General features: G+C 40.8%; 1 protein-coding gene across 1 annotated transcript; it reads left to right on the forward strand.

The window, feature by feature from the left end:
• Window positions 1-36: 36 nt before the first annotated feature.
• Window positions 37-15,551, forward strand: fah (fumarylacetoacetate hydrolase (fumarylacetoacetase)). The gene is made up of 14 exons (XM_061245949.1): window positions 37-225; window positions 2,075-2,185; window positions 2,869-2,990; window positions 4,261-4,310; window positions 7,197-7,287; window positions 7,888-7,985; window positions 8,128-8,180; window positions 8,552-8,651; window positions 11,453-11,583; window positions 11,997-12,072; window positions 12,479-12,525; window positions 12,869-12,970; window positions 13,610-13,727; window positions 14,781-15,551. The coding sequence occupies exons 1-14, from the start codon at window positions 64-66 to the stop codon at window positions 14,855-14,857; spliced, it is 1,338 nt and encodes a 445-aa protein (XP_061101933.1). The 5' UTR covers window positions 37-63; the 3' UTR covers window positions 14,858-15,551.
• The last annotated feature ends 11,268 nt before the right edge of the window (window positions 15,552-26,819 follow it).

Consider the following 26,819-nt stretch of genomic DNA (forward strand, 5'->3'; position numbering starts at 1 on the left):
GGGAGGATATACCAGACTGTGCTCTGATTGGTTGCTCATTCGTAGTGTGAAGGCGGCAACTGAATGGCAGTAAGCATCTGGAAGAGGTTACTGCCTTTACTGGTAGCGCTGGAAACCATACCGGAGCTTAACTGCAAACTGAAAATGTCTTTTATGAAAGTAGACGAACAATCTGATTTCTCATATCACAATCTGCCTTATGGTGTGTTTTCAACTCCAGACAATGTAAGTGGAACATGCATGTGAACAAACGTGTATTCATTTGGCTCGGTTTGAAGTTGTAGTTTTCTTAGTAAATGTTAACTGAAGAAGTACGTTAATAGCCTGTGTCATAGTGATAGGCTATTGTAAAGCCATTGGACTTACTGTAGGCTTGAAAGGATGTAACATGTACTCTAATGGATTTGTGTAAAATGTTTTTTCCAAACTATAAATTATACTGTAGCCTACTACATTAGAAAGCAGTGTGAAGTTTACCAAGTTTACTGTTGGGGCGCATTGAGGTCATCGATGACTTTCGGTCACTTTTGGGTTAGAATAGGCTACTATTTGTTATTGGCTTCAGTGCACCTACTTGATTTCCTTCGACAAGCCAGGTCTGGAGTCTTGAGCACAGTGTACCAGAGTGTGGACACATGAAAGTAGCTAAAAAACACAATTCGCTTTGTTCACATTTTAGTGTAAATGAAGGCAGAGTAAAGCAGGTGTGTTCTCCAAATGCTGTGTAGTTCAAAATAGGAGTGCGCTTATGTTTGTAGCTATGGCATTATGTATAAGCCATGCATAGTAATTATTGATTCTTTTTATAACAAGTGACTGTTGCTACCACTCGTAGACAATTACTAGTAGTAACTTTACTACTGCTGCAAAAGTTGTGCTTAAGTTGCACCATCCTGTTATGTGATTGGCTTCACAGACAGCGGCAGAGATTGTACGGGTAGAATGTGTTTGTTCAAATGACGGAACAGATACATTTCCTGAACTTTTTGATTTCCAATACTAGATCCTGTGGATTACAGACCAAACTGTAAGGTTATCAAACGGGCAGGCCAAATAATCTGCCTGGTCTGCTGGTTATGATTGAAGTGGTCTTGAATTGCCTCACAGAAAATACGAATGTAGACAATTGGGGTCAATTGCAGTAGCTGGAGTTTAAACCCTTAGACCACAGATCTGCATTTCAAATGGAATAGCTAAATCTTAGTCCACTGCTTTGGATATCTTCTCCAGTTGCTATGCAGATCTGTGGTCTAGAGGTTTCAACCTGTGTTTCAAACTTCAGTTAAGCACCCATTCATTTTCATATGTATTTCTGAAACTTGTAAACATGTGTAAATTCACTATATTCAGCAATGTATGTGAATGATCATGTATGCATGATAAATATATTTTCAATGCATTTATAATATTTCTTGGTAGTATTCCTAATATATTTCAAAATACAATTAAATTAATGTAATTGTGATACATTTACATATTATGAAATGTATGTGATTTGCATTGCATTTGGAAATATCTTTGATAAGTGTATTAAAAATGCAATTCACATACATTGGAAATACAATTCTTAACATATGAAACGGGCAAATTTGACACATCTTGACGTGCATCGGAAATGCACATTAAAATGTATTTGAAATATTTTTATTTTCTGTATCGACATTGTTGCTAGACAGCCATGATAAGGCTTAGCCAATCAAGAGAGTAGGCGGGCTTGACATGGACCTTATCATCTCCTGTTTCTCATTTGATGTCTAGCTAACTGCTTTGCATTTTCCTCATATGATCTCAACATGTTTCTGTAACTGTGAGGAATCATTTGCAGACATATTTCATTTCATTAGGTGTCCTTGACTGCTAATTTAATCTACTTATTCTAATTTTAATCTACTTATTGTAATTTTATTATCTGAATAAAATGTATCATTGTATCATACATTTCATTTCATGGTAATATGAATGCATTTATCATTAATAGTGGGTGTGACTTGTCTACTACAGAACACACACAGATTTACATCTCTGGGTCTGCCAGCTGGCCCATTGGTTCTTAAGCAGTCTTTGTCACTCGCAGCCTAGGCACAGAATAGGCGTGGCCATCGGGGATCAGATTCTGGATCTCAGTGTGGTGAAATCCCTCTTCAGCGGACCTGTGCTTTCAGGACATCAGGATGTGTTTGACCAGGTGATCGCCGACACCCTTAACAACCCCTGTGATAAAGTCTGTACAGAACCAGGTTATTCCTCCATCACCACAGGCTGCTTGGTATACTCATAAATGTTGGCAAATGGCGGAAGGCCTGCATGGATTTTGTTTTTCAGACTAGTAGTAACCTCATAGTGAGGAATAAATAATTTAATCCTAATCCTGTGCTGGCCCCAAAAGCATGTCATTTTATAGCTGGGGTAGGCAAACTTTGGGCACAAACAGAATCTGGGCAGAAGAAAGATTTTGAATGTATACAGGAACAAAAAAACCCACCCCCTCCTCTCCAGTCAGCCTCTTGGGGACATGCAGCACAATTTTGATAGGCAGGTAAGGCCACCTCCTGGCTGAGAGCTGCCTTCATTGGATGTTAGTTACTGGGAGTGTAACTAACATCCAAATAACACCCAGCATTGAAAATCGAAAGTCCCTGAAAATCTGTCCTGGGACAGTCACAGATATCTGCAGTTGGTTTATTGCTAGCTGTCAAAATGTGAAGAGAATTTCACCAAATGTCATCAAAAAAATCACCTACCCCACCTTTAATCTGAAGTACTTTCTTAAATATCCAGATGTATCAATGTACAAATATCAAATCAGTGCGATTTGTTTTAGAAAGTGTGTCTGCTTAGCAATTGATGATGAATATTTGTGATTTTTAGGCAACCCTTAATGCTTTCATGGGCCTGGGATACGAGGCCTGGAAAGAAGCCAGGGTCTCTCTTCAGACACTTCTGTCTGCCAACGAGTCCGTCCTGCGAGATGACGTCAGCCTCAGGAGCAGGTTAGTCCCTCTGTAACATCCAGAGAATATCCATCCTAATACGACAACGTGCACATCTAACATGTTGATGTAGCAGGAGAGCTGTTGTGCTTGAAATGGATAAGAGAGGTACTGTCTGTGTGAAGTAACCCAGAAACGGACATTTAGTAGAAGTGCTATCTGTACCAGTTGGTGATGTGGGCGTGCTAAAGCTTTCAAGATTTTCAAGTCATTGTCAGGAAGGTTTTTTAGCTTTTTACATTGTTTTTTATTTATTTTTTTTGTTGTTGTAAGAGACTTGACAGAACTGGACAGCTATACCCACAGATTTCTTCCAAAGCCATTTGTTCAATAGGTATGAATAAAGTAGCTTTCCTTGCCCTGGGTTATAGGTCGCACCAACTATGTCACAAAGCTTTCACACATTTTCCCAACCTCTCCCTGTGCTCTTTCGCCACCCTGTACATGTGTAAAGCTTACTTTCTGAAAGGGATTTATAAAGTGGACCGTGGAAGTTAATTCAACCCGAGTTCTGTCAGCGGGCCCAGGGGACAATGGTGGAAATGAGTTCAAAGGGAATTTGATATTGGCACTTGAAAGTATTTATTCACACAGAGTTATTAATGCATGGGACAGCTTCCCAGGAGTTTCAGCGAAGGACTTGAATCATTAATTTCAAAATCTGCAAAGAGGGATAGTTTGTCTCGAGAGGCATTGTAATCTACTATAATATGTTATGCCTGTCTCAAATATCATTTTAAATGAGCTTTTTATGACTTTGTTTATTGCTGTTGCTGTTTTAAATTAATTGCGTGAAATGCAGCATTCCGGATATGGCTTAGTACGGTTATTGATACAGGCAAAATGACAAACGTAAATGGACTGAAGATGCTGAAAAAAACAACAAAAATGTTAATATAATACAAACAATGCACTCCAATACTGAAGGACAGTGGATTACAGGGTGAGAGTGAGTGTGGAGTGATATGGGTTTGAGTGGTGCTGTGTGTGTGTGTGTGTGTGTGTGTGTGTGTGTGTGTGTGTGAGTGTGTGAATGGATGTATGTACCATATTTAAATTTGTTCTGGTTATTTTGAGATTTAAAACGGACATACATGTATTTGCATATTATGCACATTATGTGGGTATATTGGATGTAAATGCACTGGCTCCTGTTTTTACTTTGGACTGAATATGAATTGGTTTTTCCGTTCCATGTTGTTTTTTTGTACACGTTCAGTGATTTGAATCTTGTATTTACTTGCTTTGATTAGTGCCTCTTTTCTTTTAGAGCTTTTGTTCATCAGAGCTCTGCAGTCATGCATCTCCCAGCTGAAATTGGTAGGTTGTCCTTTGATGTCAGATTCCTTTCGTAGCCATGCAGCTGTCTGTCAGTGACCAGTAAGAAGCTCTTGGCTGTAAGTGTTCTGTTGGAACTCTCCAGAGCACTGCAGTGACCTTTACCCTCTGCCTCCACAGCCCCATTCACAGGTCTTTTTCTGTGTAATCCTGTTGAACCTGAGTCTGTCTGAACTTCCCTTTGAAGTAAATCATTTTTTAAAACGTTTTTAATACAGTAGTTAAAAGCATCTGAATGGGTTGTTGTATTGGTTTTTATAATTTCTTTTAACAATTTAAAATCTTTTTTCTTTTTTTTAAAACACACTCAATAACACAAAAGCATATTTTTAACAAAAACAAGCACTACTTTCAAAGGAAGACAACACTTCTAAATTAAATGAAACATAACTTCAAACAAAGGTGTGCAAACAGATGTTTAAACAAAACAAAACACATCTCTAGAAATCATATCAAAACAAAAGGAAAGCAACAAAGTGAGTTAAAAGCATCTGAATGGGTGGTGCTAGATTGATCTAGATGCTTTAGGCAAAGCCACTTACTGCCTATGGCCATGGGCATTATGCTTTTGACATACAACCTACAACAGGGGTGTCAAACTCCAGTCCTGGAGGGCCGCAATGTCTGCTGGTTTTTGGTGTGTTTCAGCACGAGAGATACATTTCTAAGTCTTTCATTGGCTGCTGATTGAAAGGAAACCACCAACATTGAACATGGCAGTGCAGTGCCACTGATAGGCACTTTAACTGTACAATACAAATGAACAACCTTATTTGTATTCTCACTCAATACTGTCTGCAAATATTTCTCTCCCCTCTGCTAACTAATTAAGGAGAGTGTGTCTTGCAGTCTGATTTTTACATTTTATTTAAGCCAACATTAACAACAGTTGAAACAGGGAAATGGGCTCCTTCATGATATTAAGTTCAATTTCTTATGTACTTATGCCCAGATTAAATACACTTTACCACATTATTTGGCTGTTTGAGCCAATAATCATGAGTTTAGTTAGGATGTTATTTTCATAATGTATTCTTCAGCCAACAATGGCAGTCTGGTTCCTCAAACTGTACAATTACTGAGCATGTTCAGCAGCTGTATGGTTTTTATTGTGTCCTGCTAAGTAAATGTTGATTGTGACAACAGAATCCTGAAGTACTTTTGATGCTTTTGGACCAGAATTTCACTTCATAAATAAATATATCTCACAATATTATTCGATTCATTTCTTAGATAATTAAAACAGTCGCACATCGGAACTGTACTGTCCTCTCAGGTCCACTTTTGCACTTGTTCTTGTGTTTGATTTGCACTTTGTTGTACGTCGCTCTGGATAAGAGCGTCTGCTAAATGCCACGTAATGTAACTTCAATGCAAGCAGGACATGCGTTACACATTTTCAGGGTGTAGAATAGCATAAGTCAAGGACCTATTTCCACTGTGCTCTTAATTTTTTAATAGAATGCTAGGTGAGATTATATTTTTGTTTCTGGTTGATTTAATTTCCATTGACGTTCATGTTCATGAATGTGTGCAGTACAGTTTCAAGCAATATATGAATACTGGATGATGCAGGATATTAAAAACTACAATATAGCTCTTATTAATATAGGTAAATACAAAATAGTTATTTTCCTGTTCTTACCAGGCTGCATAATACATTGTCTTATTAATCACCCAAGACGTAATTTTAATCTTAATTGTATGCTTAGAATTGGTTTTGTTGGCAATTTTGTCCTAGAACACATGGGGGCACCAAACCATAACATTTCATGAATACTCAGTTGGATCGCCAAAATGACTTTCCAGCTTTAATACATCTGTATGTTTCTACTGTATGCCTTATGTTAAGTTATGTCCCTTGCATGTTATGGATAATGTTTTCAAAAGGCTTTTTTATAGTTTAACATCTCTGCATTGAAATGTTAAAGGCCCACACACTTTTTATCATGTTTTTGGGCTTTTCATATCATCCAGGAGCTTTCGATTTGTGTTCCATACTGATTAAAGTTAAAAGACTTGCAATTATAGTAGAAGTATGCATATTTTAGGGCCTAACTGCTATTTTCCCAAGCTGTTTGTAAAACAATTTCCCATAATTATCGGATGACATTGCTAAATATTAACAGAGAGAGCTAAGGTGGAGGGGTTAGGGACTTCACTGCTCTTTGCAAATATTTTGTGGGTGTTTGATACTGTTAGTAAAACAAAGTTTTACTAGAAACCAGTAAGATGACCGTTGTCACAGGAAGAAGCAGATCCGATGTTCGTCGTTAGAAAACAGGAAAGTTTATTGCAATCAGGAAAATGTTCCAAAGAGCAATGGTGTTTTAAAGGATTACATTTGCATATATTCAAATATGTCTACAAATCAAGTGTAACCTCTGATTGGTGGTAAGGAATGGCACCTATCCCGAGCACCTCAGATTGGGCCATTCAAATCCTTAATGGTAGTGGGGCTTTGCCCCGCTCCCCCCTGGAGTCCAGTGGAAAATCCCCAGAGGGGGAACCTTGAAACTGATAGCGGTCATTATCATATGTGAAGTGGTCCAATACACAAATTTGTCTGTCTCCCAACAATACTAAAGCCAGGAAGAGAACGCAAATACGTGTGGGCCTTTAACATACAGATGCGATGGCTGCTACATTACATTACATTACAGGCATATAGCAGATCTAGAGCGACGTACAATAAAGTGAAAATCGAACACGGGGACAAGTGCGACGAGGACCCTAGAGGAAAGTATGGTTCCGAGTCCTAGCGTGACCATATAGATCACGCTAGTTGATCACACTACTAGGGACAGCAGAGGTATCATGGCTGTGCTTATTACCCTCATCTTTTGCCCCTCTTTTTCCTTGTGTCAGGCGACTACACCGACTTCTATTCCTCCCGGGATCATGCCACCAATGTGGGCATCATGTTCCGTGGGAAAGAGAACGCCCTGATGCCCAACTGGTAACGTTTTTTAGAGGTTAACACAGCTCACTGTATGCTGCTACCTCTGTAAATAATTCACCAGCCTGGCTGTTACGTGATCAATTTGAGGAACAGAAAAAGGTTATTTGTATGCTGTACTTTTGATAGAGCGGTGTTTCTTGCCTGGTTATTCTCAGGGAAGAGCTGAGGTTTGTTTGGCAGAAGGTAGGCCTGAGCTACCATGTGTCAGGACAGTGAGAAGCTCCACAAATTGATTTTAGTTTCGCTGGGCTTATCTTCCTCACCTGAACAAAACAGCCAGGTCTAAAACAGCTGTCACGTCAGTACCACATTCTGATACTGTAGGTCAAGATTTGCAGTACTTCCCCGAGTGTGAATGGATCTAGAGTATTTACTGCCCAGAGTGTGAATGGATCCAGAGTATGTACTTCCCCGAGTGTGAATGGATCTAGAGTATTTACTGCCCAGAGTGTGAATGGATCCAGAGTATGTACTTCCCCGAGTGTGAATGGATCCAGAGTAGCTAGGCCAATGGCAGCTGTTGGAAGTTTGATTGGGTGGGCGGGGGGCTTGAGGACAGAGGAGGGGACAGGAAGTGACAGGAAACTCTGCCCACAGGTTGAGGCTACCTGTCGGTTACCATGGGAGAGCCTCGTCAGTGGTGATATCTGGGACCCCTATTAGAAGGCCTATGGGTCAGATGAGACCTGATCCATGTGAGTGTGGAGAACATATCATCTTTTTGCTTATTTGATACGCTATTATTATTATTATTATTATTTTATTATTATTATTTCACCCAGTTCAATTCTATTGGTTTTCTATTGCCCGTATTAAATTCACTTCCACCAATTGCAGCTCAACCCCCGGTTTTTGGACCAAGCAAGCAGTTGGATATTGAATTAGAAATGGTGAGTCTGTGCTCAAAATACTTATTGGAGAGGATACACTACACCTGAGTTGAACAACATATTAAATTATATATATAGCGTTACAGTCAAAAGCAGTCAAAATGTATAGTTTAAAGCACTTGAATTAAGGCACTTCCAGCAGAGTGCCCACCATCTGAAATCACATTTAATGGAATAATTTTAGCTCAGAGTGATAAATAATGCAGCAATAAAATGCTTCATCACCTTTTTCCTTCAAATTTTAATACTCATGAAGAGGGTTAAAGACAGCATGCTTTCACCAGCTCCTGGACAGGGTGGTTGTGAGAATCTGAATGAGGTGGATGTTGACCCGTTTGGTTGGTGATTGTTTTGCTCCATGTTTGTGCTAGGCCTTCCTGGTTGGAGCTGGAAACAGGCTGGGAGAGTCCATCCCCATTGAGCATGCACACAGGCACATCTTTGGAATGGTCCTCATGAACGACTGGAGTGGTGAGACTGGCCATGATCCCACAGTTCTCTGCGTTGTACTGAGGAAGAAGGCTTCTGCTGCTAAGACAAAATGCAGTGCGACCCAGTGATCCACTAATGTGTATTCTGTGCATGTGTGGTACACCATCCTCCCAGTGGTTTTGATCATCATAATGGATGGCTCACATATGAAGTGTAGTGTACTGTAGTATAGGCAAGTATAGGCAAGGATAGGAAGCAAATGAAAACTGGGTTCTCATTAAAGCTTTATCAGTGTCTTGGAGAATCTTATAAGTAGGTACTTGAATAAGTCCATTTGAGGGAGGATTTTTTTTTTTTTTCTGCTTTCTCTCTTGAGAGAAATGGCTTCTCACTTTGAAGCCATTAGGTTTGATCTGACTATGAAATCCTCAGCTGTCAGACCTCTGGTGTGAACCTGTGATCGGGGACAGGCCCGCAGATAAACGGAGGAGGCTTATTCCATTCCTCGAAGGCAGAAGGCAGAGATCCTCTCTGAGCTGAGTGCATGGAGGTCGTTCTCATCAGCCGATAAACTTGGCTGGCTTAACTGGAAAGAGTCTGAATGACTTACTGGTAGTCTTTAGTGGAGGCCAGCCAGCAGTAGAAAGATTACATCACCTGGCACCAATTAGCACCTCAGCTGGCAATGTGCTACTGGCAGTGGCTCATGCTGCACAGCTTAATAAACCTTATAACACTGGACATTTTACTGTCTTTTACAATTTCATTGAAAAAGGAGAATTCACATCTTGCCCCCCTCTCTGTTTAAGTGTGTTAGCTGGACATGCTGTGATTTAGTGACCCTGTTTCTGTATGCCAAGTTGTGTTTCACGGCAACGGCTACCTTCAATTTCTTTTTTTGCTCCGGTGCCAACATCCACATTGGCTTCCTCTCAAGTGTGCCAGCAGAAATTGCTTTGTTATGGCCCATCCAACAGACAGGCCAGTGTGAAAACTCTTTGAGTGCAGTTTCCGACAGGTAATACAGGACTGAAGAGGAAAACTTCCTGCTTTAATTTGGCTTTTTGCCGATCTATTTTTTACTGGGTGAACTGTGTCAACAAGTTTGGACACTATTACTTTTGTATCATATTTGTTGAAAATATATGTTCTTCTTACCTTTCCTTGCCATTTGGGAATTGCACCTGTGGTTTTGGCCACAAACAAATAGGCCTCTGTAAAAGAAGAGAACAATAAGGCTTCCCCCCTCAGCAAATTATCATCTGTTAATATTATATCATTTTATTTGAGTGAATCTTCTAACTGAATGTTCATGGTGCATAAACCAAACATTGCCGTAAGTTTTTTCTATACAGTCTGTGACGTCTTTAACGTTTGGAACGTGAAATTTAATTTCCTGTTATCACTGTTATGACAACAACAGCTGAAGGTCCGTCCTGTTGGTTGTTTGAGAGGGCTGCGGCGACGAGGTGTGAGCTGCAGTTCCCCAGCCGGGCTGCTGCAGCTCCTCCACCGCATGCAGCTGTCTGTACTGTAAAACTGCCAGTGTTCAAGCAGCCGAAGCAGTCGCCGGGGATTACCCTGCCTCCCTCACTGGCCCCATTGTGTGTCTGCTCAGAAGCCCAAAAAACTGCTTTTGACTGCTGTGTTGCTCATTATTTCCAGTGAAAACTCTGGTTTGCTGTAAAACCGGATTGTGTCATCAACTGAGAGAGAAGAGCTTCTGGTTCCAGTCCCACAGGAGCCGGTTCAGAATGCTCAGTTATGCATACAAGCACTTGATACATATTAGTCTTATCAATTTTTAATTTTTGAACAGAGTGCTCCTTTAATATGAACCATCCCCTATTTTCCACGTCTTGAGGAGATCCTTTGCACGATCACTTTTTTTTATATCGGGTAGTTTATAATCATTTTTGTCAGCTCTCTGGTCCAGGATAACACATATAATTTATGTGTGTTGCTGCCTCCTTGGTTGCGGGGTGGGTCGTGTCTTTTACACGCACTGCTGTTTCACTGATATTTTTCACCCAGCATGCACTGCACACTCATTTCTGCATGGCTATGCGGTAGAGTATTTTGCTAATATACATCAGACTTTTATCTACAGGAGTCCAGCTTGGACTGAATGAATGATAATTACATGCGGGTGTGATTTCTTCTGGTAGCCATTACATTTTTATTTAAAAACTCTCTTTTTTATCATTTGACGGAATGGGAAGGGGAAAGATGTAGGTAATGAGCCATCACTGCTCACTTCCAATATGTGAGCTTTGAAGAAGACAGAATAGTCAGGAGGATAATGGTGTGTCAGTGAGGACAGGATTTTACATTCAGAACATTATCCGGGTTGTAAGTTAATACACGTCCGGCCCTCCTGTTTCAGTGAATGGCACCCAGGACAACAGTAAAAATAATTCCATTTGCTTTCATTTTTATTTTTGTTACCGATATCTGACTATGTATACTTCTGATTATACCATTACATTTTAACACTGTTGGCCTGTTGGCTTTTGTAATTCGCTGTGGGTATGTTGGCTTTGAATCTTCCCATTTAATTGAAATATTTTGGTTGGCAGTTGCCTGTCAGCACTGCATTTCACAGATTACTGCACTGTAACTACAGCGTTATTTTCTAGGGTCCCATGTCAAAAAATATAAATAAATGTTATTTATTTATTCATTTTAATTACATGGCTAATGTTCAGGTCCATACAGACATTATATATTTGTGATTTTAAATAGGATTGCCCTCACTTGTGCTCCAGTCAGAAGGTGACTAAGATGTTGAAGTTTAAGTGACTTTGCTGTGAGTCGTGCTGTTTTTCACTGTGTTATAGCTCGGGACATTCAGTCTTGGGAGTATGTCCCACTCGGACCTTTCCTGGGAAAGAATTTCGGGACGACCATCTCGCCCTGGGTGGTCCCCATGGAGGCCTTGCTGCCGTTTGCCCATCCCAATGCGGTGCAGGTAACGGTAGTTTGGCAGAAATGTGACACTGCGCAGGACTCTGATTCATTCACCCTGTTCCGCCGCCCGTGGGGCTTCCGCTCCAATGTTTCAGTGTGATGGAAAGAGCCATCGTCGACTAATGAGCAGAGATGAAATGGATTACGCACACATTCTTAGTTATTTAGGGTGGCCCACACTCCCTGTCTCCCTCCCCCGCATTGTGTGTTTGTGCCTTTTCCAAAAATGGGAACATTGAATCTCCTTTATTTGCAAGGACTCCGCAAATTGTATTTTGTGACCAGGACTGTGTCCCGGTGTAGCGTGCTATCAGTTTGGGGGGGATGTGTTATCTCAGAAGCCCAGACCTGTGGGGGCTTTCGGGAACTCTCATGTGCCCTCCCATCACTGCCCTTTGTTCTCTGGTATTGTAGGATCCAGAGCCTCTTCCCTATCTGCGCCATGCTGATGCCTACACCTTCAACATCAATCTCTTCGTATCTCTGAAAGGTACCGGAACACAGCGCTGCTAATTAAACACAGTGCTACATCTCACACGTACAGAGAAACTATAGGTCCTAATAGTTATAATGGGTTGTTATTAAACGGTTTTTATCAGTACCTGCTGGTTTCATTGCCTTAATTGTACTGGCTCAGACATCTTATTTTACAGTTAACTCTTAAAGTTTCTTCTCTTTTGAAAGTGCTGATTTACTTATCACCTCTGACATAAAAGAGTTATTAAGGTTAAGGCTTAAGGCTTGCAAGAAACCTGAAATGCAAACTGTTTCTTTGTGAGACAAGGTAATGTGATAATTTTTGAAGAGGATCCAGCTCTGTCCTCCCAGCTCCAAGGTTTGGTTGGGGCTGAGCTAAGCACGTCCATCTGACGTCAGTCTTTAACATCTCTCCTCAGGCGAAGCCATGAAGGAAGCCGCCACCATTACCAAGTCAAACTTTAAGGTAAAATGAGCTGGGATTTTACTCTGTTTTTAAAGTACACCTCAGCAGATAAAATAAGACACATTGATACACTGGGTCAGAGCATTAAGCATAACACACCATCGCAGAACGGTCCTATCATCTGCCTAGAGGAGGGCAGGGATAGAAGCGGATGAACACTTTTAACCACTGAATGGTGGATCAGGTTCATCTGATTTCTCTAAGTCCACTTAATGCCTGGGCTTATCTGTAGAGACGGGGATCAGGGACAGCTAGGAGAGGCACAATAGGCTCTGCCAAGGCTGACTGGAGATCAAGGCTTCTCATTTGTTAAGAGGCATCGACTTGTTCTGCCTTCCCGCAGTACATGTACTGGACCATGAAGCAACAACTGGCACACCACACGGTCAACGGCTGCAACGTCAGGCCGGGAGACCTGCTTGCCTCTGGGACCATCAGCGGCCCGGTGAGTGCGGGTGTAAACGCCGGGGTCAGAGTGCGGATCGAACCCGTGACCGCAGGGGTCACACAAGCTTTTAACCCTCGTGTCATCCTCAGGGTCAAAAATGCTGTCCTGGTTTTGAAAGCAGTGTAAGTTATTAGTGGTAATTTTTTCGGCATGATATTATTTTTCCTGGAGTGACCCTACCTAGAAAACATTAAACATTGACCTTTTTTGTAGTTTTATAAAAGTGGTACACCATCAGATTACAATAATTGTCTTATGAGTCATCATCAAAGTTAAGTGCCACACATCTATTATAGAGTATGGAGAAAGTCAATTATGATTCGTCTAAAAAATGAGTGGGCCAGACTGCAGAAATATTATCTCTGGACTCTGAAGTGGGACATCATTTATTCACCAATTTATTGATGAGTGGCAGGCTGTCTGCACTTCACAAAAAATATTGATTTAGGGTTTAAAATTCAATCAAGAGACTTTATCACAGGGGACCTGTGAGGTGGCTCATTTTTGACCCTGTGGATACGGGGTGCATGCGTAATATAGAGACAACATGAGGCTTAAGGCAGTCAGTGCTAAGGTAGATATGCGTGATCTAGGCTGTGTTGTGCTCCTTTACTCTCGCTGGGTTGTGTCGTTCAGGATCCTGAGAGCTTCGGCTCAATGCTGGAACTGTCCTGGAGGGGATCAAAGACGATTGATCTCAGGGGCGGGGAAACGCGGACGTTTCTGAAGGACGGGGATGAGGTGTCAATCACAGGTCTGTACTGGCTGCCATGTGATAACCAAACTGATATAATCCGGCACACTTTGTCATAACATATTTGCAAGCAATGAATGTGCTTTTGAAATGAACTTGATAAGTGTGTATATGTTATAAATTCAAGATGAAGTAAAATGCTTTTATCTGGCAGTGGTATCAGCACTTATTTGGCTTTCAGACTGATGTTTTGTTCCAGTGCCCTTTTGATCCTCTCAAAGATAACGGTTTGAAACCAGATCAATAAAGCCACTTTTGTGATGTGTGCCTTGTGTGTGCTGTGTGTACACTGTGTGAACAGAGCTGTGATCTAACATGCCAACATCTGTTAAAACAACCAGCAGCCTGGTGCTATGGAAGAAGGGCATTCATTCTCTTGTGCTGTTCAAATGGACGTGGATATGAGAGAGAATGTGTGGGGAAGCCGTCAGGATAGAATAGGCCTTCTACCCCCTTGCCTTTACATAAGCATCAGCTCAGGCCTTGTGTACATAGTCCAAGAAAAGCCTGTCAAACCTGAAATGAGTGTACTGAGGAAATGTGCTTAGTTGTGTTTGTATATCCCTGGAGATTTGAACAAGGGCAGTCATCATTCTCTTGCTTAAAAAAATTAATTCGGCTTCATGGTTCAATTTCTGACCGTGTTAATACTGTAAGTGGAACGTGTAACAATTTTTCTTCTGAAATGAAAACCCGAATATCAGGCCGGTCCCTGAAATGGAGATGAATTGTGCTAATGATGTTAGTGTGTGTTGCTACGATGATGGATGGAATTACATAACACAACATAATGACGGGAACAGGCCATTCAGCCTAGCAATGCTCGCCTTTTCCTACCACTGAAGTGTACCTACTGCTTTGTTTGCCTAAAAGCTAAGTAGTACCTAGCACCATAGCAGGACTGGTCTTGAGAACCCCCAGTGTTTCTGCCTCCACTAGATATCATGGCTATTTCACAGTGTGTGCATGCATTTGGATGGTGAATGATGATGACCAGAGGAGTGGTTAGTGCGTGAGATGTGAGTGTTAGTGTCAGTGTCTCCTCTGTCCCAGGTTACTGCGAGGGGAATGGCTTCCGGGTGGGCTTTGGTACGTGCACCGGAAGAGTCCTCCCAGCACGGCAGCTGTGAAGGGCCTGTGTTCCTCCCACACCACGCTGCCTCTCCCATACCATGATGCCTGACAGCCAATAAAACTCCTCAGGAAAGGACATGTTCCAGAAAGAATGTTCTTATCAGTGTTGTTTAAAAAGGGATTACATATATGTTTTTGATTGGCCCAGTCAGTTTACGTGTGCAATGAAAAATATTTTAGATCCTTACAGAACTGTATGATGACTATTTTCAGGAGGGTCTGGTTTAAAACAGGACGGTACATTTCAAGTAACTCCAAAGGAGCTTGTGCAGGGCTAAGAACTGCTGGTTTTCCATCCTCCCTTTACCTGGGAGTCAGGCCTATCAGTAGCACTAATTATTCAGTTAAGTACCCAGGAGAAAAGAAAACCAGGCCTGGATATGGACTCAAGGCCTAGATTTGATGATCCCTGTTGTACATTAATTTTATGTTTCCAGATATAGTTTATTCCCAATAATGGCCTTAAAATTAGTTTTCTTTAATTGTGTTGGCACTACTTTCTTGCTCAGTCCTGTAAGTATCTAAAATATCCTTCATCGCACACAAAAATTGTCAGGGCCAATGAAAAACATACTTTAAAATGGAAACTCCAGAAAGTTAAATACTTAAATGTATGGCCAACTCATTTCATTGAGACTGTTACTGCTGTGTGGCAATTAATTAGGCCTGAAATAAAGAAAACCCCCAGTACTTAACAGACTAGTTTATTTTTTTACCACACTGTTTCTGATGTATCACGTGTGTTTCTGTAATACCCAGAGAGCTGCATGTGCTTTAATAAGGAAAACATGAATATGAAAACACAGGTTTCACATCTGGCACAGTGTCAGTGTGCAGCTGTACACTGACTGTGTCAATCAGCATGTGTGCCAGTCTAGTGGCGGGTCAGGACAACAGCAGGCCTTCTTCAAACCTGGCCAGTTACATGGTGGGTCGAGGGAAAACTGGAGCTCCTTACCACCGCATGTAGCAGCAGGGGTTATCCAAGTATCCACTCTCAGAGTTTCAGAGTTTTGGGATAATTAGTAGTTTAGGAAGACTCGCTGATAGAGCACTCCGTAATTTGTCTTAAGAAATAATGAGAAATATTTTTTATAAAAAACAATGTTACAAATAATGGTTATTTTAATAGCTAAAAACATCTATGTTTTTAAAAAGTAATCCGCACATCTGAGGACACATTTATTTTGCATGATGAAATCTTGATATGGGTGCTGTTCACAGTCACATTTTTTCTTTATATAATGCATAATCATTGCAAGACTGCAATGTGCATTGTTATGAATAGACCGTAATGGAAACTTTTGTTATGGAGAGTGTAAGTAATGAATTGTAGTCATTTTTGTTTTTTAGCCAGTACGCCTTTTGCCATCTTAATGGAAACAGTATTTCTGCATGGGAAATAATCTTCCTCAGATGGTGCAGTTCTTCCCACCGGTGGGTTTCCAGGGACGTGCAGCTCTGTCGACTGATGAACAGGATGAGGAGAAATTAATGAAGATGCCGTCGGTATCAGATCGTAACCGACTGGCTTATTCCTGTGTGGGGCATGAGCTAGCGTGAATACAGTGAGATGAATTTGATGTCACATCATGGCAGCAAACTCATTTGAACTACATAGGGTCTAGAGGGGTACAGTAATTTTTCAGATGCAAGCTGATAACTCTCTGAGCTGACAACTTGTACAGAATACTTTACAGTACATTCAGCAAGACTTGTTTAATTGCTCGTTTCTATTGGACCTTTAGTAATCAGCTGGAATCAATTATTTTTATGAACATTTAATTTAAAGGCTCTGTCAAGCTGTTCTCAGACAGCATTGATGGTTCTTGAGTGGCTAAGCTGTTACTTCTGCCAGTTTATTTACCTGCATTAAGGCAAACAAATAGCAGAATATATGAATAATATGAATATGTATTTTCACATAAAGGGAAACCACAGTGTAGTCTTGGACTTAAGGAACTGGGCCTCTAGGAAATGTCTGTATCCTGGAGCAAAATGCTTTAGGAAATATCCAGCTTTGTAAATCATCCTAGATACTGTAAGTCATTTGCTAAACAAGTATGTAATGGAACATGCATGCATAATATTTGTAATGTTATAATAATCTGCCGTGTTTGGGAAAATTGGAACTGTCTGTCTTTATTACTTTGCTTCAAAGTCTTGTTACCATGGAGAAGTGACAGGCTTGCTCACTCTGCGAAACAGGAGCGGGGGATAGGTGAGAGAAGGGCACAGTCGTCTCTACACCCTCCTAGCCGAGTGGTCACTCCACCTTTCACGATGTGGCGCTTGTGGGCGGCGTTGACATATCCATTCAGAGAACAAGGCTTGGGCAGCCTCCGTAGCTGGAAGATGCTGTTTGATGCCCGAGGTGCAGAGAGATCCTGTGTCCTCTCCCCCTTCCTGAGCTATGGTCGGCCTGTAGCGTGACTGGGACAAGGCCCTTAACCCTGCATTGCTCCAGGGGAGGATTGTCTCCTGCTTAGTCTAATCAACTGTACGTCGCTCTGGATAAGAGCGTCTGCCAAATGCCAATAATGTAATGTAATGCTCCGGGGGTGGATCGTCTCCTTCTTAGTCTAACCAACTGTACGTCGCTCTGGATAAGAGCCTATGCCACATGCCAATAATGTAATTTAATGAGCGGAGTGGAGCAGTTAGGGGTCATACATTGAAGTTGACATTCAAAGCACCTTCAGTAAGTCAGCTGTGGGTGTGGAGAGATTCCCTGACACAAGCTTGTGAGAACAATTCTCCTTTGAATGTAAAAAAACCACGTACTGTAATTAAAAATCAATTAAAATTAAATGTCCATTGATTGCAGTAGGTACAGTGGGGTCCAAAAGTCTGAGACCACATTGAAAATCTGGGATTCTTTCTCATATAATCCTAGAAATAGACAGAAAGTTTTAGGATTTTAAAAAATGTAAAACTAATAAAGTTACTTCAAAGCTTTGCAAGAACTAAGACCAAAGAATAGAACATTGCTGCGCAATCCACAATCACCTGTTCTCAACCCCATTGCACATGTATGGGGGCACTGGAAGACCAAGCCAATTATTCAGTAACATCACAAGATGCTCTTTGCAACATTGTCAAATAATGGTGGGATAAGATGGATCATCAGGTTCATCATGGATCATCAATTTGTGGAGTCCGTTCCAGCTTGAGTGCACATTACCAATACTAAGAAATTCTGAAATTTACGTACATTTCTCAATGACTCAAGTTTTTACTCAAATTGTTATAATGATAATTTATCTTGTAATAAAACAGTTTGTATTAAACTAGAAAAGAATGACCATATTTTCACTTGAGGTTTCAGATCTTTGGACCTTAGTGTATGAGGGATGGAGGTGTATGGAGAAATAGTGAAAGATCATTCGATACATTCACCTCATAAATAGCATCTCATAAATCACTATTGAAATGAAGGGTAGGTGCACAAAAGTAATTAAGACAAGAGTGTGAATAATTATGTGAACAATACTTGTTCAACAAAATAGTATTCTCTGAGTAATTGTATTACTATAATATTATATAATTATGTGTGTCAAGAAATATATTATGTTTGTTTCCACATAAACAATACCCTTGGGTAAATGGGAATATGAAGAGACATATTATACTGTTATTTAACTTTGTACTGATAAATTCATGCACATATAATAAACTGTGTCCTATGGATCACTGCAGCACAAAATACATCCAACACCAGGCTGTGCTCAGCGGTGCAGAAATGTTGATGCAGCAGCAGTTCATAAATGTCAAATAATTAAGAATTATTGATTCCCATTAATGCAACTGCTGGAAGAAATTAAATGAAAAAAGCAGCATGTTTTTTCATGTTTCTTTCACCTTTGCCATTCCAAGTTAATTAATTCAAGTTAATTAATATATAATATTTGGATTGATCCCTAACTTGCAAGTAATTTGCAGTGCATACCTTATATATTACGCATTGTGCAAATCTCTCAATTATTATTTTGTATTCCTTCATTTAAGGTGAAGAAAAAGAAAGAAGAAAAGAAAATCAAACAATTTATACAATGGCCTGACCAATGCAATTACCTTGGCCACATTTATCTATGATTCATCTTTTTGTATTTGAAAAATGGGCTACTTCATTTCTAAACTAGGGGACAGTACTGTTAACCTGTGAAACCTCTCTTGACAGAAGCACTATCCTGTCCCAACAGGATGTCATCCAGCATGACGTAGTGTCTACACTACAAACACCATTTTCAAACACATGTGCTTTCTGAAGGTCCACTGTTGATGTACAGTATATAATGTAATGAATATAATCTGTGAATAATATGTATGATTTATGAGAAGATATTGTTTCTCCTAAAATGTTAATCATATATTAGGTGTTTCAGAATACAGCAGAACTACTTCATGTATAGCTATTCATAATGTAGCAGTTATTTGGGCTTCTATTCATTGTTGTCTACTTTGCTTTGTTTTAGTCAAGTATTATTACATGTAGCTGTGTGTGTGCTTGCCTGTGTGATGTGTACAGTTAACCATATTTAAATAATGAGCTATTTATTGGCCAATTTGCAAGAAATTAAGCTTTACCTTCAAAAATGCTAATAAATTAAATTGAAAGATGTGAGTTTTTGAAGTGCATTCGAAGAGCTCTCTATGTACTGTATACACTCACTGAGCACTTTATTAGGACCCTATACTAATACTGGGTAGCGCCTCCCTTTACTCGCACACTGTAGCCATCAAGGGATGCACATGATCAGCAATAATACTGGAATCAGCTGTGGCATTCAAGCGATGATTGATTGGTATTAACAGGCCTAAAGTGTACCAAGAAAACATTCCCCACATTCTGAGATGCTTTTCTGCTCACCACAATTGTACACAGTGGATATCTGAGTTATTGTAGCCTTTCTGTCGCCTATAACCAGTCTGGCCATTCTCCATGGACCTCTCTCATCAGCAAGGTGTTTCTGTCCACAGAGCTGCCACTCACTGGATGTTTTTTGCTTTTCTGAGTGAACTCTCAAGACTGTTGTACGTGAAATCCCAGGAGATCAGCATTAACAGAAATACTCAAACCAACCCATCTGGCACCAACAATCATGCCACGGTCTAAATCAGTGAGATCACATTTTTTCACCATTCTGTGATGTAAACAATAACTGAAGCTTCTTACCCGTATCTGTGTGATTTTATGCATTGCACTGCTGCCACAAGATTGGCTGATTAGAGAATCACATTAATAAGTAGGTGCACAGGTGTTCCTAATAAAGTTCTCAGTGAGTGTACATAGGTAATGATAATATCAATGATAACCTTCAAGAGTGATGAAGTACAGAAGAGATACATTTTCTGCTTCCCTAAAATACAGTATAAGCAATGACTGCTGGCTATCGCCTATAAAGGGCTGTGCTATTTTTGTTATGACAGCTCTTGAAGGGGCTGATTCAGTGTGTGATGCCTTTATCCTCTGATATCATCTCTGGGCAACAGGGCCATTTCAACAGCCAGACAAACCATCCCCGACACCTTCACACAAATAGAAACGTGGTGCAAAATTGAATATTTATTGCTGCATCTATATACAAATGACTGTTGAAACAAATATTTATAAGGGCAGAGTAAACCGCAAGCTTCTTTGCCAAGAAAATGACACATTAAGCCATTCAAAAGAATGAAAAAGGAGAAAGAAAATGTCACCAGCATTAGATTAGATGGTGAGCCCTGTTTAAATACGGTTTGCAGAATTGTAATAAATAAAATATTGACCAATTTATAGAATCTGCCTTGCAGGAAAATTGCTTTATAATTCATAACCCTAATTAAAGAAAGTTATAATTTCCGAAAGTATATTAAACTATCTATGAGTTCATATAACTTTGAAATACTTACTGAGAAGTATTAGTTGTAGGTATTTGCCTGGATAAAAATGACAATGAACCTCTACAGTAGATATAAGATATAAGAACATATAAGAAGAATGCATCGTAATGGGAACAGTGCCAGAGTATCTGGTACTGTGTCAAGGCTAATCTTTACCACCCAAAGAGTCTCTTCTTCTACTTCCTAACAGAGACAGATAATTTTGTAATTACCAAAGTGCTTTACTTCCACAAGGAACTCACAGATAGAGACGAGAGATATTTTTTGAAGTGGTTGTGTCACTGATTCTTCTGCTTGCTAAAAGGCAGAACTGTTTAGTCACTCTAGCTAGCAGGAGTGAGTCTGTGGTCTGTGGTCTGGGGCTATAGTGCCTGGACTGGCAGACCATCATCCCCAATGGGCAATTTGAGAGAGAGAGAGAGAGAGAGAGGAGAGAGAGAGGAGAGAGAGAGAGAGAGAGAGAGAGAGAGCGAGAGAGAGGGGGCTCTCTTAAATTGACCATGGTCTTTCGTGTGTGTGTTGGTGATAATCCCCTTCAGTCAGAGCTCTGTGTATCAGCCATCTCAGGAGCTGAGCCCACTCCATCTCACAGGAATAGATCGCACATATGGTGGCCAGGTCAGCTGCTCCTCTCGGTGGAGGGTGTACACTCACACACTGAGCCAGCTGCAGCATCGGTAATCACACACCAACCCCGGCACATTCCCAATGCTTTCCTCTCACCCGCTGAACTGCACAGAGCCAGGGAGCAGCGCTGATCTTTCCCTGCACAAATGGGAATACACAGCAGTGACTGGTTTGCTGGCAGAGGCCTGGTCAGGCCTGCCATGCTCCTGACTCACAGAGAGGTGGTACAATATAAACACTGCACTTCCAACCAAGTCACACCCTCAGCTCCTGCTGTAAAAGAGCCCAGTGATTAATCACTCTAATTGAAGGGAGTTTTCAGCCAGAGTGGAACGCGCAACTGATTTTTGTGAGTCGTGATCCAAAATGCTGATATTTTGTATTTGTCTGGCTGCCTGTATGTTTGAATGATGGATGACTGCCATGTGGAGGCCAGACTTGGTAATATAGACAAACTACTAAACCACTTGCATATTGATTTTCTCTTTTTGTGATACTTGGACAGAGAATGGACGAACAGCAGAGCTGGTTTGGTGAAAAGCACTGAAGTAATTTATACAACCCTCAGGAGAATAACATAAAGACATTTCGCAAGATATTGAATTCATATATCCACAGTAACACAGTGAAAGGTTGTTGCTTTTGAAATGTTTAATATTATGATGAGAAGGTCTGTATTTGGCCAACCATAATATGCAATATTATATTCAACAAAAAAGCAGGCAGTGATAAATTCATTTTCTTTATTAAGTGAAACAACAGACACACTTACCAAACGGAGACCATATCTGTGTCATCCACAATCATTCAACTCACTGTATTGTTATAAAGGCTGAAGACTATTCAAGACAATCTTTGTGGTTTAAGCTGAGGCACTTTGATAACATGCAGTTCAGAATACAGTTTGTAATGTGATTCAAAACACTTTTGGGAGATTCTAATCTGCGGAAACCAAATAAATGAAGAAATGAATTACTTTGTGCAAGCTCGTGTAACATGTTTTAGCAAACAGAGAATTCAGAGAATGTTCAGATGAATGTTCCCCAGCTATGGCCTGGACAGAAAATGATTTTAGGAGCAAACACAGCAGCTTCTGCTGTGGAGACTACAGAAACAATGGAGGAAGGTGCACGAAACAGCTGCTGATAGCATGGTGTGAAACTAACAAATGTTCATATACCTAGTGTATGCTCTGATGCTAATCTATGGAATTAAACCCTGCAAGTTAAGTGACTGAAGCAGACACATGTCCCATTGAGTCTCACCATTGATCATGACTGTTAGAAAAAGGTAAAAATCTAAGATCCTTTGTGTAAATTGAAGGTTTATTGTAAATTGATTCATCAAGTATACTATCAGGATTTTCTTTTCTTTTTTACTAAGATGGTCAATGCATACTGAGCAACATACAATCTTTAGTCCAGTTGATGTGAGGAATAAGAACAGTTTGTGTAGATTTCAGCCGCCGGACAGAAATGTTTCCAACCCAAAGTTTGTTTTGGCTCCAACAGGGTTTGCTACTGATGGGGCCAATGAGGCATTCTTGCTACAAAGAAGCTAAGCAGGTAGTCATCATGTCGATGGGTGTGTGCTCAGGTATTGGGACAGTTCCACTATAAAAGACAAAAGCAGCTTTCTGAAGGCTCTATTCATCTGAGCATGTGAAGGATATCAGCAAGAACCAATTTCTCTCTCTCTCTGTCTCTCACTCTCTCTGTTTCTATCTCTCTTTCCTTTTCTCTTTCTCTCTCTCTGCCCCCCCCTGCTTTCCCTCTCATTGCCTCTAGAGTATCTCTTTCTCTTGTCCTCTCTTTCTCGCTTCTTTCTTTCTCCCTCTCCTCCTCCCTCCCTCTCTCTCATAACCATGCACTCGGAGAGTGCCACCTGCCCTGTGTTGGTGGTGGGCAGTGGGCACCAGGCAGCGGGCTCAGTCATCCAGGTGCTGCTCCTCCCAGGTGGAGGTGGGGATGGCGCTGTAGGGGTCCATGATGACCTTGGCACAGCGGATGATCATGGCCACCAGCAGGAGGCAGAGGAAGGCGATACATGCCAAAGTTAGTCCCTGGTCCACGTCGACGAAGGCCGGGTCGGGCGTTGGCTCCTCCATAGCTTCGGTCTGTCCTCATCGATTTGGGCCGCCACTGCTATCATCCTGATCTCTTATCTGAGATGGGAGGGACAGACATAGAACTGACATTAGAGGATGAGTCAGAGTCGCTCCAATTACTGTAAGCTGCTGCATCATTTAAATCTGCAGTCCCCCAGGCTGACTGCAGTCAGCTGACACAGGCACCCAATCAAACAGAGGAGTCACCGCTGCATGCACAATCCCACTAGCAGGAACCCTCCCTCCCTGGGTACACTACAGCCAACTCTGAGCTCCCCTGCAGGGCTGCTGGGGCGACATGGGCTCAGGTGGTAAGAGCAGTCGTCTGGCAGTCGGAGGGTTACTGGTTCAATATGTCGGGATATGTCAAAGTGTCCCAGAGCAAGACTCCGAACCCCCAAATGCTCCTGACGAGCTCGCGGTACCTTGCATGGCAGTTAATTGCTGTTGGTGTGTGAGTGTGAGTGTGTGTGTGTGTGTGTGTGTGTGAATGGGTGAATGAGAAGCATCAATTGTACAGCGCTTTGGATAAAGCCGCTATATAAATGCCAACTATTTACCATTACCATTTACCATCAGCACCTGCACAGTATAGAATCCACAGGGCACATCCACTTACTGGAACCAAGTGGGTAGGCGTCTGAGCAAACTAGCAGCCTCAAATGACCAATTCATGAACTGTCATTTCACTTTCAACGTGTAGTGCGGCTAATTTGCCCACTTAATCCAAATAAATGAACTGCTTTGGGAAATAAAGATTTGGATTAACAAAGCCAAAATGTACAATGCTGGATATTGATGTCTGAAGGGTGTCAATATGTGCCTTCAATACTTTTGTGAAAGAAATCAAGCAAAAGAACAGTGGATATTGAGCCTCACATAATCAAAACACCTGTACACTGCTTGAAAAAGGTTTTCAGGATTAACATGCTAGCTGTCAGCTTTAGTAGTATAAGTATCACTCTTAAGCACTCAAATCCATTTGACTTGATGCGATTGTGTATCTACTGTGCACATTACCTCAAATAATGAGCATTAGAGCAACGAGACACAATAAGGTTATTTTAAATATGTTTAATCAGAGCTGGCCCAAGGGCTTTGGTGGCCATAAACAAGAGTATTGTTCTGGCCCCAAAGTCATTAATCATGAATCAAAAACCACTTAAGCTTGTCTGTTTATGCCTGGGGCCAGCTCTGAGTTGGCTTATATCAGAGATCCCACAATCTCGTTGTTTGCTCATTTATTTATCTACTTCTTTATCCCTGTTTTCTTTATTCTCCAATTTGAAAGATTAAATCACATCCTGTATGTAAGCCTGTCCCACCTCTGCTACAACGTCTGTCAGGTTAAGGGAGGACTATCTACCTTTTGGGTTATCTGAAGTGCGTCTTCTCACTCTGCAGTCCACCAGATGAGCTGAATAATCATATTGCCCGAGGAAACGTACTTTGTATGCATGTGGTGCAGATACAGTGTACCGTAGGTGACTGAATGAATAGAGTTGAATTTCAGTGTTGAATCCCTGGACAATGCAACAGCCTTTTGTGTGCTTCCATACAGGTACCCCAGCCACAGACAGGAATAGTTTCCTGTGCATCATTGTACAGAGAACAGTGCTGGATACCACCAGAGAGATGTTATACTGAAAGATTGAATGTGTAGTGCACAAAAGCAGAGCTGTTGTTAATCATTCTAAAATCCTAACTAGGCTTAGGGTTGTTATCATACAAAGGTGCTTTCTCTCCCTCCTCTGTTTGGATGTGATCAGTCCCTGCTAAACAATAGCTATTGTGTCTAATAATAACAGGGCATATGGGAGAGTAGATAAGCATGCTGACAAATATTCCTCTGTCAGTGTTTAGTCCACAATAAAGAATGGGCTAAGAGTCACTCAGGCAACTGTAAGCATAACTGGCTCCAATACAAATCATTGGATGAAAATGGTCCATTCAAAGCATTATGGAATGTTCAATGCAATTGTCCTTTTGTCTGAAAACCGTTTACAATATGGGGAAAAAGAATCCATTTCGTGTATTTGTTGTTATAGTAAACTTTTCAGCAGAAATGTGGAACTTCTGGAGTTATGTGTGTGATTTGCATATGGCTTTTCCCACTATTTCACTGCTCCTTGGATTCTGTTGGCACTGCAGCACGGCCGAATGACTCGAAGGTATATATATTCTGCATAAAATCACTGCATGCACAAAAACCACGAGTATTTAGTGTTGGTAGCAAATTGAATGATGATTATTATAATAATGAAGATATGGGGACAGTGAATGTACTGGGAAGCGCTTAAGATGGTGTGCAGGCACATGTGACATATTGGTAGGCTACCTATAGTGCCGCATTGATTTTAGTCTGTCTAGTCTGGTTAAAATACGGTATAGCATGGGTAAATAATTTCATATCTTGTGCACGACTGTATGTACACCATATTTTTGCTTCCCTAATTTACCCTTAAGTCATGCATTTTGATGTATTAAGTTTCTCTGTAGGAAAGGGTCAGTCGAATTAATAAATGATACTACGCAACCACTTTAATTGGTTCCACCAGGACAATTAATTTACCATCCACGTTTACATTCGGTCAATACAACAACAATCGATATTGGTTATTTTTTACCTAAGAAGCAAAAATGAAAACTGCTGATTATAAATTCCCCATGCATTCTAAATATATAGATTACATCACTGTAATTATCTGTGAAATTCAATCAAATCAATAAACTGTTGCAGCTGTTTTTTTTTATTTTTATGAAAGTGGCAATGAGAATTAATGTAGCGCAGGGTTCTGACTTGAAACTGTAACTCCTCGTAAATCCTTCTAGAGTGGCGCATTGAGAAATGCAGCACAGAACTCAGGTAATAAAGAAGAAAAAAGGCTCATTTACCCACCGCAGTTGTCCATTTTAGCTAATGTTTCAGCATCTTTCCACACTTCTGCTGAAATTGCTAATCTTACGCACATTTTAAAGAGTGTGAAGTTGTTGCCGACCAGTTTAGATGGAATTGAATGTATAGTTTATGAGTATATTTGTATTGCAGCAGTGCCAATACAGGCACATCACTCATGACATCCAGCAGCAGTGAGATTGCTGTTACAGAATGTTGTACTTTACTTGGCACCCTGCATCTATTATTGTTGTTCTTGTTATGCATTCAATGTGCCATGCAAAATGAACCTTATAAATCACTCAGGATAAGAGTATCTACTGAATATGGCTCTGATCCTGGCTTTGAGATAACTGCACTTATTTTGAAACTTGCTTTTCCTTGCTTCCAAGTTTCCCCTTTTTGCTCTGCATGCTGGATTGGGTGACTTAAGTGGGGGTATGAT

Source organism: Conger conger, chromosome 6 (genome assembly GCF_963514075.1).
Source record: "Conger conger chromosome 6, fConCon1.1, whole genome shotgun sequence".
Taxonomy (NCBI): Eukaryota; Metazoa; Chordata; class Actinopteri; order Anguilliformes; family Congridae; genus Conger; species Conger conger.